Source organism: Patella vulgata, chromosome 7, assembly GCF_932274485.2.
Source record: "Patella vulgata chromosome 7, xgPatVulg1.2, whole genome shotgun sequence".
Lineage (NCBI taxonomy): Eukaryota > Metazoa > Mollusca > Gastropoda > Patellidae > Patella > Patella vulgata.
In genome coordinates, this window is record NC_065885.2 from 35,094,780 (window position 1) to 35,110,613 (window position 15,834).

Below are 15,834 nucleotides of genomic sequence, written 5' to 3' on the forward strand. Positions count from 1 at the left end.
TTTATCGTCATTTTGTAAATAAAAACGTTTAGGTTTAGCCTAAAATGCCATTTCAACACCAGGAATTGCTTATTTGGGACACGTGAAAACTATGTATGCAGTTGAGCTTCATTTTCAAACGTAAGTAAATAAAAGCCTCCGTACAATTTCGGAGTACATGAAAATACAGTACACCAAGTTCAATATGCATTCTAATTTCTTTGGCCTTTCTTTGCCCCCATACACATAAACTCTAGTCAGTTTGGTTGTATAGTTATAAGTTGTGACGGATGTCCCTTCAAGACTGGGCATGATTTTTTCACCCGACAGAGAGTAAATGTGTCAGCTGACATTGTCTTGTGGTGCGATAATAATCAAATAGCCTACGATTTGGATTGTCTGTGCTATATTAATAATATTGTTTACTTTATGTACCATTGGCCCCCAAAAAACCCAGTAAGACGACTATTGAAATATACCTTTATATTATCATACATATAACAACAATGGACACATTGTTAGAGTTTTAAAATAAAAGCTCATTGTTTGTATGTAACAAATTGCAATACATAAATAACACAGTCATAGCCTAGACACAGTAAATAATTAACAATCATGTATAATATTAAAACAATGCTTAGAAAATAATAATAAAAATGATTACGGGGAGCCTTAAACTATAGTCCTACTACGCCTTCATGACAACCAAATATAAGCAAGGTTCACGCTACAGAATTTAACTTTTTATGTTAGAACTTAGGATTAACTCCATGTGTTCATAAATCCATAAAGTACCACGGTTCACACTACAGGCAAGTTGCAGCGTCAGAGTGAATTATTGTCATCATGGTCGGTGGGCTAAAACTGATGACTGCCATAAATCATCGTTTTTGCTGTTCACATTTACGATGTTATAATGCAAAATCCCAAAATCGATAAAAATCGGAAAGGTTGACGTAAAATGAAAAATTATAAAATTGATAAAAATCGGGAAAGTTGACGTAAAAGCTATAGTGTGAATGTAGTTTATCACCCGATAATACATTCCACAGTATATCGCTTGTGTGATAAATTTCATAATCTACTGCGATATCTGAATTAGATTGTTCAGTTAAAAAGGAACTACTTTTTTTATTTTCAAAGAACAGTTCATTTTTTATTAAAAGTAACTTCTTTTTTTTTTTTATTAAAAATGAACTATTTTTATTTAATTGACCTTGATGAAAACACTGGGGCAATATAAAGGACTTTGCAATGGTTGAATTACTGTCAAAACATGATGTATCACTACGCCGTCATGTTATCAGGTTCAGTAAAAGTGAAATCTATAGCAAAGAATTATATTTATTTATTTGTGCATGCAATAAAGGATTGGGTGATAAATAAAATCTCCTACTCGTCTTTTTTTATATAAAAAAATATCAACACTTGTCGATAAAGTATAAAAATAATCGGCAGATCTTCGTTTTTTTTATTTTACTTTATTGACGTGTTTTGATATTTTTTGATATCAAAAAAGACGAGTAGGAGATTCTCTATTTGACACTAATGGGTTATTCATTGACATATGTATATCTACTTGGTCAGTTACAGTTAACGATTACATTTTCTAACCGTTGTCGTTATTGTTTTCGTTTCTGATAAAACACCACAGTCTGTAGCTTACACTGCCGACATTTCATTAAATTATACGATCCATATAGAAGTTTGTCAAGTGTAAACCAAACACAACGTGTACAAACTACTTGTCTTAGCCTCGATCACCCCATCTGAAATTTTCTCCGCTTCGATGACAAACTAAAATTTGTCTGGACAAACCAGCACCTAATTTATCTAACAGAGATAAGGACTCTCGATTGATTCAACATTTCACATGTGCGTGAACTGTATAAAAGAACAGACTTGCAGCTAACATCACGGTTAATATTCGTCGTAGTCGAAGCAGAGACAGTTTGGACTGGAGAGATCGAAACCACAACATGCTGATTTCAGAAAAATGTAAAGCTTATGTATAAATATGTAACAGTTATGAACACGATTGAATGAAGTATTTCAAAGTACCAGTAGGTCAAAACGCTGTTCATATTCTGTGTATTTGCTACAGAATTCTAAAAACTTAGACATTACTCAAAGTGTCAAATTGTCTTTCGTATTAATAAATTAAGGCAAACTCTAAAAAATATTCAAATTTCATGTTTGCGTTAAAATACGTAATATGACAATGTGTGTAAGAATATTATTAAATTTTTGTCTGCCAAAAGAAAAAAGAAAGTATACCTAATTATAATCTCTTATTTATGCATGTTGCTACTAATAATCCGAGAAACACGTGAAAATGTGAAAAAGGACAAGGTTTAGTAATCTAAAATGGAAGTTTATAATTATTTGATATTAAACTATCTTAAAAAAAGCGTTATATACGTTAATGAGACGTCGTGGGAATATAACATGTAATTATTTTTTGAAGCAAAAATGTACAGTTTTTGTACTTATACCGCAGAAATTCCAAATAAAATAATAGCATTGTTTTATAAAAGATAACAGATACATTATGACTTCGCTGCTGCAGAAAACCCGTTGATAGAATGAGTGAGTGAACTTACGATGCTACATGTAGGACAAGACAGAATGGTGATTATCATACGTTACGTTTGACTATCATACAACTTATTTACAAATGATCATATAAACAAGCTTATTTACAAATAATAATATTGTTATTTACAGTGAAATATACAAGCAGTCGAATTCGTTTTTTACAAATTTACATTCATAATTATGATATATTATTATCTCTATGGTGAAATGTACATTTTTATTTCAATAAATATGTATTAACATTTCGATATTATTACATAGAAATATACAAGTAATGTACATTTATGGTTCACAGAGAAATGATAAACATGATAGGTAGTCTGTAAAAAACGATAATACTACTGAAGGTCGCGGGGATATATATTATTTAATATCTAAGGTCATTTATTTTAAAAGTTTGGAATGTTTGTTAATAGTAAGGATTAAACAAATACATCCACATTAAACTAGACGACCATGTGCTAGTAGACCATATTTCATTAGCCCAATTTACAATACTATCATTGTAATATACTGACTAGGGACCTTGCATGGTACCATGAGACCCACTCGCCCAAACTATGCCTTGGTCATGACGGATCAAAAATATACGAACGTACTATGGACCAGGAATGGAACCGCATTCTTAGAATTGTGACGTCAGATCAAAAATCGAAGTCCATCAACAATCGATGGGCAATTGTCCAAGGAACAAACATGCCAATTTTCATGTCGATCGCACTTGAATTGGCGGTGCCATGGACGCTTTTTCGAAGAAGAACAAGAACACATTGGTGGCTTTGTAAGTAATGTATTCCACACAATGCATTGTAAAGTCTACAATTTAAATTTTCGCTGTCATATCAATATATACTTTGGAAGGGGGTGGGGCTGTGAACTACAAATAATATAGAAAATATCAGTTCACACAACTATGTCTTTCAATGGTAGATTTGACTATCGGAGATAATAAATATCTAAAGCAACACAGGGGTTGTTGGCTTGGATGGGGTGGGGAATAGGCATGCAGTAATAATATCACGACGAATGTCGTTATAATGTTCAGGAACACATAAAACAGCCATATGTGACTGGCAAACAAAATAGTTATATTTTCAATTCTGCTATTCCATGGACAATATGAAAGATATGAAAAATAAAATAATTTTTCGAGACAACAATATTTTAATCATGTAAATCAAAACACGTCTTTTCAAAATAACCTCAATAAAAACTGCGCCCAAGACATTGCTTCCTTTAAACTTGTTGTTACTGGCCCAGAAGTTATCTCATTCGACGTAATGGTCTGGTGCGCCTTATGTCCGCGTAGATTGGAAACATTTTATATCAAGTGCGTCTTATTTTCAATTAAGACCCCAACTTCAACTTTCTTTGCATCTCAGTCCTCTATCACAGTAAGCTTTCGGTTTCCTTACAGTTGTTCGGATGTTTAAACCTCTTCACGTCACGTGTCGATTAGCATCAAAGAAATACCGCGTCCATTGATCGGGACTTCCCGTGTATACGGCGCATAACACTGTTTCTTTTCACCCGTCTCGGTGATCGCGACACACTCACTTCCTTTTCCTCCGTTTTTGGGTTGCGATTTTCTTTGAACGAACTTTGACGACTCGTAGAAGTAGCACAAAATTTCTCTTTGGCTTCGTTTATATTTGTCACCCACGTTGCCTGAAAATTAGTTTAAAGTTTAAATAATCACATGGTGATAGATAAGTTACCAGATATTAAGTAAGTTGGTTCCTTCACGCAACATTGCAAGAATACAGTTTTTCAATAATCTTTTACCCGAGTTAACTAAAATATTTAAGGGATTGCTCTTTAAAATGACCAGATCCTAAGACTACTCCGGGTCATATGTCTTAAAAGCAAGGAGAATGAGGTGGGGGAGGGGGTGCGTTGCATCATGAGGTCTGTCACTGAGCCAAGTGACGTGGTTTCGATACCCCGCTTGTACGTGACAAGGAGTAGAGTCGCCTGTTCAACATCGTGAGTTTCCCCCCACTTGTAAAGACCCCTACGCGCAAGCGAATTAATGAAATAAAATTGAACCATACGTTAGTCCCGAAATGATAGACCTCTCTCGGTCTCCCTCTCCCCCTCTCTCTCTGTCTCTCTCTCTCTGTCTCTCTCTCTCTCAATGCGGCGTATAGAAAAAGCGTAGTGCACATGTCAAATATTTTGCACCTGAGTTGATAATGCATCACTCACCTTAGTTGTATCACAAGATGCCTGTAATGTATATACTCCTATAATCTGCTGGAAACGACTAAATTGTGCCAGAACAAACGCATTCTTCAAGCCACTTGCTGTAAAATTAGAATGACATAACTTAGTTATTAGGTATTCTAACATAGAGTTCAATACCAAAGGGGTTCATTTTGGGGTTATTTGACTAACCCTAAGTTCTCTCAGCATCTACTGCACGCTAACAAATAGTTAGTAGAATTAAAATCGATTTTCGTGGATTTTAAAGTTGTTTAGAACGTGTTTAACCAGTTCTATCACATATGTGATATGTGATAGAAACCATCGAACCCCGAGAAAACAATTACGTCACCCAATGTCTTGGCAAGTACAACCGCACCACTTTAGACTATTTGAACCTGATCCACCCACCTGTAGCATCAGAAGATGTGATGTCATGTAATGTAAATCTGTCTAAAGCTATAGGTTGTCTATACACAGTATAAGACGCTTTATCAATACCACTTCCGGTACACGGAGATTTGGCGCCGGAATCCGTAGTCGTCTGCTTCTGAAATGATAAATAAATGATTAAGATGGAGTATATAGTAAGAGTACTAATACACAGTGTGGTAACACGTGGCAGACCAATAAGTGACAACATAACGGATCAAGTCAGAGATTATTATTGATGTATTGATAGTTTCATTTCAAATGGGGACATACTTAGTCGACGCCGGTAGGCTTATTTTCCCATTTCTATGTCATTAGGTGTAGGTTTAGATTATTTGCAAAATTGCTGGGTCAACCGGCCAATGTATTACCAATACATAGATAAGACGATTACGCTAATTCGTAAGCCTGCACACACCAAGACCAGTATGTGCGTGTGCTGTGTCACACTGATCAGAAGTGAATATTCGCTTGGCCGCTACAATCACTGATAAGGATGAGATCGATGCGACTTAATGGGGCACAAATATTAACTTTTTCCACCGACAAATTAAATTCTAAAACATTTTTTTTATGTCTTAGAAAAATATATAAAGACGTTTGAAGTATTTGTAGGTAAAGGTTATTTCCTATTTAGTGTAAATGGGTATTAAAACAAGGCACCATTCTGCCCGAACTAGTAACGTATATAATATGTAAACAATACACGCACCATTGAGCCAATGATTGACGCCGCATGCTGTGAAGCCACGGGTTGAAGGCGGTCATCTTTTACAGAGATATTAGAAAACTTTCGTAATCCTCTGTGAAACAGATCGGTGCTGTGTAGGTTACGCTGGTTAGTCCAAGGTAATTTTGAATATGATATTCGAAGAATTACAGAAATCTAGTAAATGTTCTTGCAATCTGATTAAAACACAATATTCTATTTCATTTCGTTTTTTATAGTTCAAATTTCGTCATATTACAGGTTATAAATTAACAACAAACCTTTCTGGTTCCTTTCTTTGGTTTTGTAAGTAATAATATGTCATGAAATAAAAACATGTGTACATCAACTGCTTTTGTTGGTTCTGAAAATAAAGCAGATAAATTACTATTAACAACAATGATTATCGAAACGATGCGATTTAATTACAATTAAATGAAAATTTCGTTTAGTTTATGTTGTATTATGTGTTAACTGACTGGGCAACATTTTAATCTAACCACCATTATATACTCCTAAAAAAAGTAGGGGATATTGAAATGGAAATACCTATGCAGGTTGTGATATGATAAATAGTCATGGACACTTGACATGCTTTGAAAGTATGTTCACAGATGAAGAACTTATCGCCTCAACAGAACCACCGAGCTGCACATGCGACACGCATGGGAGGGGTTCATTGTCAAATTTGACACTTCAAGGAAGGGTTGATGAAAACTGCCGCTTGCTGTTTTATCTATCCATGTTTGCTTTCCTATCGGTTCTTGCATAAGATTTACTGTTTAGCGTATCTTTGCTTTAGCGTGTTACGTTTAATTTGATCGGGACACGTGTTCATCGACGTCAACGTCAACCGACAACACTGCAAGAATTGGCCGTGGCACAGCAAGAGGAGTGGGTCAGATTGCCCCAAATCGTGATTGGACGGTTGATTAGGAGCATGTCACGACGAATTGATGAAAACCTGAGGATTGGTGGAGCAATTACTCATTTTCACTTTTGACCGTGTATCTCTTTGGGAGTGAAATGGGGCCGTCAGATAAGCTGCCCATATGAACCGTTTATGTTCATGTGTAGGCAATTGGCCTGTTATTAACACATACTGGTTACCTTTAATAAAACAGCAGTGCATTTCCGCAGTTTTGGATTGTTTCTGAATATCCCCTACTTTTTTGAAGAGTATATCACCATCACATTTACAACAGACCCCCCCCCCCCACACACACACACACACCCACCCATCCCACATAACCCATAATGACACCAATAATACGCACCCCGTATACCATCACATAGTCAAAATGTTCACGTGATCTGAACGTCGACTTCAAACAGAATATGTCAGTCGTTAACATGACAAATTAAACGAAACGGAAATTAACATCTTGGCTAAATTAGAGATGGAACTTTTACAAGCACTAGTAAATCATGGAAGAAATAGAAATGTGACAATAATTAGAATGAATACTGTTAATTTGATAGTTTTGAACAATTTATAAAGAATTCGTATAAATTAATGATATCATTTATTGACGGCCAATACAACTTGAGAAAATTAGTCAGCCCAAATAAGTCATTATTAATACAAATAACAACAAAATAGGTAAATCATGGACATAAAAGAAATTTACCTATTAAAATCAGTTGACCTTCATAAACTAGTTGTCTTTTAGGACAGGATAAAAGTTTTTCACACGGCTGTCGACATAATGTAGCCTTCAAACACTGAAATATAAAATTGTGACATACAGTCAGTCTTCCTATAATTAAAACAAAAATATATCGTCTACCGTTCCTCCGGTTTATTTCATTTCCATTTCAATAAATTATAAAACCTAAATACAAAAATAAAAAAGATTACCTTTGCCGACATGTCTTTTTACACGAACAAATATATAGGACTCAGACTAGTAATTATTTCCCCTTATTTCATGATGAATGTAGTGCGAGTTATAAATAGACAATTTATTCCTTAATTTTTTTTCTCCCCTCTTCCTGCATTTTTGGGTTGACTTTTTGGTCTAGAATTGGACAAAAGGGATCAAATTTCCAATTTGGGTAATACTGATGATATGATAGGGGGTGTAAAATGTCTTTCTGCAGAGCAATCATTGTGTCGGAAGTGAGATTTTCACCCCAGTCAACTGCAAATCCCTGTAGCAAAAAATCTAAACGGTCAACCCCCTACAAAATTATGATGAGGAGATTGCCAAATAAGGTCCCCATTGTGCCTATAGAGATTGGAACCAACGGAATGTTGAGCAAAAAGCTACATCCTGTGATGTTACAGCCATTTAACATTGAAGTCAATGGGCAAATAATTGCTAGTCGGAGTCCGTATGCTAGACTGAAGAGCACTGTTATGTTAAAAGTTATCCATCCCTACTTACATTATAAATAATAATTTAGCCTTACCTCTGGAATATATGAACGAGGGTCAAGTTCACTAACTGGTGGCCACGTGATCTGACGTTGTATTTCTTGGACTCGTTCAAAATTCTTCACCCATTTCATCTTCTCTTCTAAATTTTCTGTAAATAAATTGAAAAATCAGAACGATTCTTGAATGCCAAAATATTTTAGTTTATAACCATAATTTCCACATCAAATGCAAACCACAGAAATGGTGTTTTTATGGACGTGTCACAGCGTTAAATTGGTGGTGTACATCAGATATAGTTTTACTTACTTAACGAGGTCTCCATTTTTTGTATTGATTCTGTGACGAGTTGTCTTTCAACCTCGTCTGCTGTATATTTTCTGATATTATTTAAGAGTAGAGGAAGTTTGGTACAGTGCTGCATTGGTGCCACAAGGAGGTCGGTTAGTTGAAGACGATTACATCTGGGATCAAGTTCACACCACTGTCAAAATAAAAACAAATGATCCTGAAATTTCGGAATCATCCGTTTTTGGACATTTTGATTCCACGATTTGCATGGCGCACTTGAACTAATACGTAATTTAATAACAGTGCGGTTAGCAATAACAGTTTTCTGAACTACAATCCAAGATCCTAGTTTACACTTAACAATAATATAAATCTCAAAGTGACAGGTGTCGTGTACTAGCAGATGGCTTATTCTGTGTTGATCACCGGTTACCACTATATAATGTTACCATTTGATTCATCGAAGAATGGTCTCACTTCAGGAGTTTATAACCATTATCACCACGATTCCGAACGCGAGTTAAAATGGATTCCATATTTACCTTTGCGAACTCAGCAAATTCAGGATATACACTCAGTTTATCTAAATAAGATAAAGCATTGGTGTAATTGAGGCAGTAGGTATGGTAGACAGCGCCATCTTTAGTATGGGTTGAAAACTGAGAATATAAAAGAAGCAAATTAAAGAATGAATAAAAAGAATTTTGAATGTTTAATGGCATTTATATTACACGGTTAATTGAATTCCTGTTGTTTAGGGTTGTTTTGCGTGTACGTCAACGAGTACACGGGTGGACAATGACTTTTCGAATCATCTGAAAAACTAGACATTGTTCCATGTCAAGCAAGGCAAGTGAATAAAGGTTGGGCTGAAAAGTATCCTGGAACTTTCTAGGCCAGCACCGGGACTGAACCTCCTGGGCCAGCACCGGAACTGAACCTCCTGGGCCAGCACCGGGACTGAACCTCTTGGTCACTAAGCAAACATGACTAACGAAACGCTAAGGCAGTTTTATGAAGATAAATCTCTTTTATTAATAACTATTATGTTTTTGAAAAAAAAAGAAAAAAGAAAATTACTCACTCTTTGAAATGCTTTGATTAATACTCTTGTTCTACCAAACTCTGTAGAACTCATATCCTTTAGTAACGCCGACAGAAAGTCTTTACAGAACGTATAACTCACCTACAATACAGCATATTAAATGATCGTAATACAAACCGTTAATACCCCTTTAACATAATGAATAAGAATTGAAATCAATTAATAGTTTAGGTAAGAGCCCCCCAAAGTTGTTAGCCATTGGAAATTGAACACAAATTTGATTTGAAATCCAAAGAATGAAAAAAAATATTAATAATGAAAACGATAAAACGAATGCACTGAAGAACCATGCCATCAGAACAGAACGCTGCAACAAACAATAAATGGTATGTCACTTCGTCATTCCTCGATATTTCCTTTTAGTCATTCTTAATCTGGTACCTCCATTTGTGAATCGACATATGATAAGGCTTCTACTCACATTGAATCTAGATTTGATCGAATGTAACACGGCTGCTTTGAAAGTACATGTATTATACATTCATGATTTTGATTTAAATTAGCTTATTTTGAATAAAAAAATCTACTCACATAGCACAATTCATCTAAATTTCCAAAAATATCCTGAGGTTCAGCATACATTAAGTATCCTTCTACTTGCACTTTCTTTAACGGTTCCAGAAAACTCTAAAAAATGAATGGTTAATTAATCACAAGACGGTATTTGACAAATAGTTTTACCAATGTCGGTTTAATCAACCAAGAAGTATAGACAGTCCACTAGTTAAAATACGCAACCCTCAAACCAAATGGGAAATAATATAGATCGTAATATAGTTTTATTTCCATTAATAGAATCTATGACATTTAAACGGGCTAAAATTAACGAACCCTATCTCATAAACTGCAATATGTGAATCTGTAGAGAACGTGCACCATTAGTCATAATTCGTAAGTTTGCAAATTGTTCAAACATTGCAGTTCTAATATGGGGTTCAAATTAATATGGTGCGAATCTAATCATGGTCGATCCAAATTCACACGAGAATTCTATCAGCCTTGGTAGCAATTGATCAAATAAATGCAATCCGATTTAAACACGAATCTTATTTCGTTTCGTGACTTATTAGGTCACCGAAAGTAGCGAAACGAAATAGAAATCCATATTTTAATCACATTGAAATAAATAAGAACCGGAGTCACATGTTCATAAACTAAATAAAAAATGGAATCACGCTACGAGAATATAATTTAGATCTAGTATATTCGTTATCTATTTTGAACTATTATAGAAAGAATGGCCAGTTCTGTATCTCAATATTATATAATGTATTTTTAATTACTCGTAAAGTTAATTAATAATAATTATTAGACGAGAATATCTGTATCTATATGTGTTGAAAAAAAAGACACAAACAACTAGTGGCTATTCTGGTTTATAATTAAATCATTAGCAGTTATTCCAAATTTAGATATCCGAGTTTCCTCGAAAATATTAGATAACCCGATTTCGTCCTCACTAATAACGGGCAAATTATCACGTCAGAAATGGAATTATTCTCTCATTATCTGCAGATTAATACACCTATTTTACAAAGTTAATTAACACAGATATCCATGAAAACATGATATACGTAGAGAATATTTTATTTTAAAATGAGCCGCGGTGACTCAGTAAGTAAGACGCTGGTTCGTTAACTGGGCGGTCCCATTTTCGAAGACAATGTGGGCCGAGAAAGTTCACCTGGATTTTCGGGCGTGGTTCCCCTTGTCAGTAGTAAAGGGCAGAGGGCATGGCACTGGTCAATGTATAGTAGTTCGGGTGTGACGAAAAACCATACACATTAGCAGGTTAAACAATTCGCGGGAACTCTAAAACCGATTTTCTCAAATATTCTAGCCCACCACATCCTATTAATTCATCGACAGTCTTTGTAATTATAGTGAATTTATCAAAATTGGAATATTATTATTAAGGTATATTAAAGTAAAATTCTTTTCAAGCGATTCGCTAACATATTATATTGTAATAGTTTAGTAATACTATTTTCTAAAGAGAAAGCTTTTAATACTTTTCTTAAAAGTTAGTAAAGTGTGGAACATTTTCAGATCAAGTTCCAGTCTTGCAGCATTCACAATCACAGGAAAATTATATTCACCAATTGTTTAACAATTTCAGAATAGTAAGTTGTTTCGGTTGGAAAACGCCGATTTTGTCATTCAATACTGCGTCGCATTTCTAGCATACATATTATACTTACATGTTTTAGCACCATAAGATGATCGATTAGGAACACACATTCACTTTTAAATATTTCCCATACTGCTTCCCGCCTTTTTCTTTCTGTGTCTGAGATTGGTATATGTTGGTTCTGTTTGTCTGTGCTGGCTATCAAATCAGACCAATGCAGATTCTGAAAACGAATTGGTATACACGGTTAACCAAGAACTTTTAGTTTTCTTATTCGATTAAAATGGAACAATCGTTCTGTATTCATGAAAAGTGCCCTTCTATTGAGTGTTTTAAATCTAGTGTTGATTGTTGATTATTTTCATATCATTTTCCCAACTTTGATTTTGGTGATGGTCTGTGACAATGTGTTGTATATTAGAGGTTGCAGGAGTCGGTGTGCGTTGATAGCAATCTGACTTCACTTGCACCACCAAAGGTCTGTCTAAAATTCAACTTGATTTGTTAGGGTTATTCAACGAACGAAAAAAACCAACGCAACAACGCTATCGGTCGGTTACAAGCAGATGTAACCAGGCTGCTGAATGTTTCCAAGAGTAACATTTCTCGCCTTTTGGATAGGCGTCGACAGCGAAGTTCAATACGTGACCGCCCAAGCCAAGCTCAGGCCAAACAAGAGTGATCCCACCTGTCCTGGATCATCACATCCTGTTACGTCATTTGAGGAAACGGTTCACAACAGCAACCTCAGCTGCAGCAGCAATTCCTGGACGGTGTAGGATCTGAGACCAGACAGTCCATCCATAATCGCCTACGTGAAACCGGATTACGAGCCAGACGTCCCGCTAGAGCTGTTGTTTTGAAATACGCCGACGTCGTCAAATCCGACTTCAGTGGGTTCAGACACATAGGGTATGTCTTCAGCAACGTTGGAGTCGCGGTTCCCGTTGCAACGAGGCAATGGTAGAGCGAGGGTATACCGACGACGAAATGTCACGATGCGTTTCTTTTTTTGAAGAGTATATGTGTTGTTTAATATGAATGCAATAGACAGACTTTGACATGAAAACCCCAAACAAATAATTATAAAGGGCTAGTGTCATTATGATTGTAATAAAATCGTACACTTAGAATATGACTATATTTTTCAACCACACTTCTCCATATTGAGTATATATTTTTATTGGTGAAGATGGGGGTTGAATGGCCGAATGGTTAGCACAAGAGCTGTATCATAAGGTCTGTAATTGAGTCAACTGGCGTGGTTTCGATTCCCCGGTTGTACGTGACAAGTTTGCTTGGACAGGATATCTTTGATAGGACCAACATACTTGCCTACAATTACCCAAAAGGTGACACGTGTAATCTTATTTATTCATTTAGACGGCTATTCATAATTTACAATGATATTTACGAGATGACAGAACAAGAGAAAGTGAACAACCTAAGCCTATGTCTGGTAGTGATATAGTTGATCAATATTTGATTGAATCAAACAGAGTTAAATTATATAATATCTATTCATGAGAATAATCTTATCGTTCAGACAGTAATTACACACGTTGCATTTTGTGTCGTATACAGTCGTACATATCTATGATGCGTCTAGATATTGTCTTGCTAAATAACTATCATAAATGATATTGAAATTTACTGTAAATCTGATTGAATTGAAGTTTACTGCAAATAAAAGTTTACTGTAAATTGAAGTTTAATGTAAATCGAAATTTACTGTAAATCGAAGTTTACTAAATTAAAGTCTACTGTAAATTTGACAAAATTTTACTGTAAATTTGACTAAGTTGTAAATTTGACTAAATTGTAAATTTGACTAAGTTGTAAATTTGACTAAGTTGTAAATTTGACTAAATTGTAAATTTGACTAAATTGTAAATTTGACTGAATTTTACTGTAATGTGACTGAATTTTACTGTAATATGACTAAATTTGTAATATGACTGAATTTTACTGTAGATTAAATTGAATTTTACCGCAGATTAAATTGAATTTTACTGTAGATTAAATTGAATTTTACTACAGATCAAATTGAATTTTACTGTAGATTAAATTGAATTTCACTGTAGATTAAATTGAATTTTACTGCAAATTTGTAAATGTGATTGAATTTTACTGCAAATTTGTATGGATTTTACAGTAAATTTGATTTAACTTTACAGTAAATTTAATTTAAATTTACAGTAAATTTAATTTAAATTTGTAAATTTAATTTAAATTTGTAAATTTAATTTAAATTTGTAAATTTAATTTAAATTTGTAAATTTAATTTAAATTTGTAAATTTAATTTAAATTTGTAAATTTAATTTAAATTTGTAAATTTAATAGAATGTAAATTTAATAGAATGTAAATTTGATAGAATTTTACTGTAAATTTACAGTATAGAATTTATAAATTGTACATATTATTAAGTTACTATCCATTATCATTGGAATGTGTCAATTAAATCATTAAAGCAATTTTAAATGCATTGTAACTTATAGGAGTTTAGCAGCGATACATATATGTTAATTTGCCACCCATTATGTATTTTATTCATGAGGAGAGTTTGGTCATTGTATCAATGTTAGCAACTTTGTCGAGAAGTAAAGCCAGGGACTAATCTCTGATACCGATTCCATTATAAACTATAATAAATAACACCAAACGAGCAAATTACCCACATTAAAGTGACACAAAAAAGAATTCCCGAAATTTCGCAAAGCTGCAAGGATGTTTAAGAAACTTTTCTATGTTAATGAACAGCCGCGTCAAAAACTCTAAACGTCAGTATTCAATTACCGTAAATTTATGTCAAAGACGTTGACAATTTTCTTGTTCCTGAATGAAATTAAAGTTCTAAACACGATCCCCAGGAAATGAGTGAACCGTGTTTAGTATCTATTCTCCCTTTACCTCCAATCCAAATCAATTTATTTGGCGAGTAATTTGATTGTAAGGGATATAAGCTCAAATATAGATTATCTATTAGCTTGTTGTGGTCACCTCCAAGTTAACTACAGGGCAAGGCTAAACCAAGTTCAATGTCCGTAGAATTGCCCAATGAAGTGGTTGTTGTACCATTGAAGAATATGTGATTGCCAACAACTAGAAAAACTGTTTTGAAACGCCAGCTTTCCATGAACGGCAACACAGTGGAAAGTACTAAGATTGACAGAAAAAAATATCTATATATATAAAGTATGTCCGAGTCTAAATCTACCGCTATCCAGCACTGTGACAAGTGATGAATCGATACGTTGAAACAAATTTACAGACAGCATTTTAGACAGTGATGGGCATGGTGTAAAAGTTAATAAGTTTGGGCTCAGTTACAACTTGTTTCATCAATGACTGGTGTCAGCTAATTTCAACCTGTCAAGTAATTGAATTGACCGGACTGTCAGAATATAATGCCTGAATAAACATACAGATATACACAAGATGAAAGCTCTAAGTTGAACAACTAGAAGTTTGAAAATGGAATGCGTTCTAGAATGAATTAGAACCCCCTTTTTTGCATGACAATCTTTAGTATTTATACGAGTGCGATCAGTAGTGGTCTCGGGTTGTTGTGAACAATACCAGTATTAATATACATTTTTCAGTTAAAATTTATCAGAAATCTTTGAAATTAAATAATCAATGAGCATCGGCTGAATACCATATCACATACGCGATGTGGCAATTAATAGCTGAAACTTAATAGCCCATTAATATCAGTAATTTACAATTGTCCAGAATCAAGTTAGTCAGAAAGCACATGGAATGAAAGCTCAATATTTGGTTTAGAAAGGCTCATATTACATCCGACATACGCCTTACAGTTTACTTATATGAGAGACAATTTCCCGGACAGGAATTGCATTCTAACTGTAAAGCGTTCTTTTACATGAACGCCAATATGACCCATCCGAACGACTAGCAATGGGAACAAAAAGTCCACTGTAGTATAAAGTGGTTAAAACGACCAGGAATAACAAGTTTACAATAAATCAATGCACTTAG

The 15,834-nt window shown here is 34.4% G+C and overlaps 1 protein-coding gene across 5 annotated transcripts in view; it reads right to left on the minus strand.

The window, feature by feature from the left end:
- Nucleotides 1–447: 447 nt before the first annotated feature.
- LOC126827477 (pleckstrin homology domain-containing family G member 7) overlaps nt 448–15,834 on the minus strand; it is a 187,811-nt gene continuing 172,424 nt past the window's right edge. For all 5 annotated transcript variants that reach the window (XM_050556841.2, XM_050556839.2, XM_050556844.2 and 2 more), the window contains 11 exons: nt 11,901–12,053; nt 10,231–10,326; nt 9,679–9,780; nt 9,137–9,253; nt 8,613–8,787; nt 8,339–8,454; nt 7,555–7,648; nt 6,205–6,287; nt 5,194–5,332; nt 4,786–4,883; nt 448–4,245 (listed from right to left, as the gene is read on the minus strand). In XM_050556841.2, the coding sequence (XP_050412798.2) occupies nt 4,039–4,245; nt 4,786–4,883; nt 5,194–5,332; nt 6,205–6,287; nt 7,555–7,648; nt 8,339–8,454; nt 8,613–8,787; nt 9,137–9,253; nt 9,679–9,780; nt 10,231–10,326; nt 11,901–12,053 (1,380 nt within the window). In that variant the 3' untranslated portion in view covers nt 448–4,038. The remainder of the gene's footprint in view (nt 4,246–4,785; nt 4,884–5,193; nt 5,333–6,204; nt 6,288–7,554; nt 7,649–8,338; nt 8,455–8,612; nt 8,788–9,136; nt 9,254–9,678; nt 9,781–10,230; nt 10,327–11,900; nt 12,054–15,834) is intronic.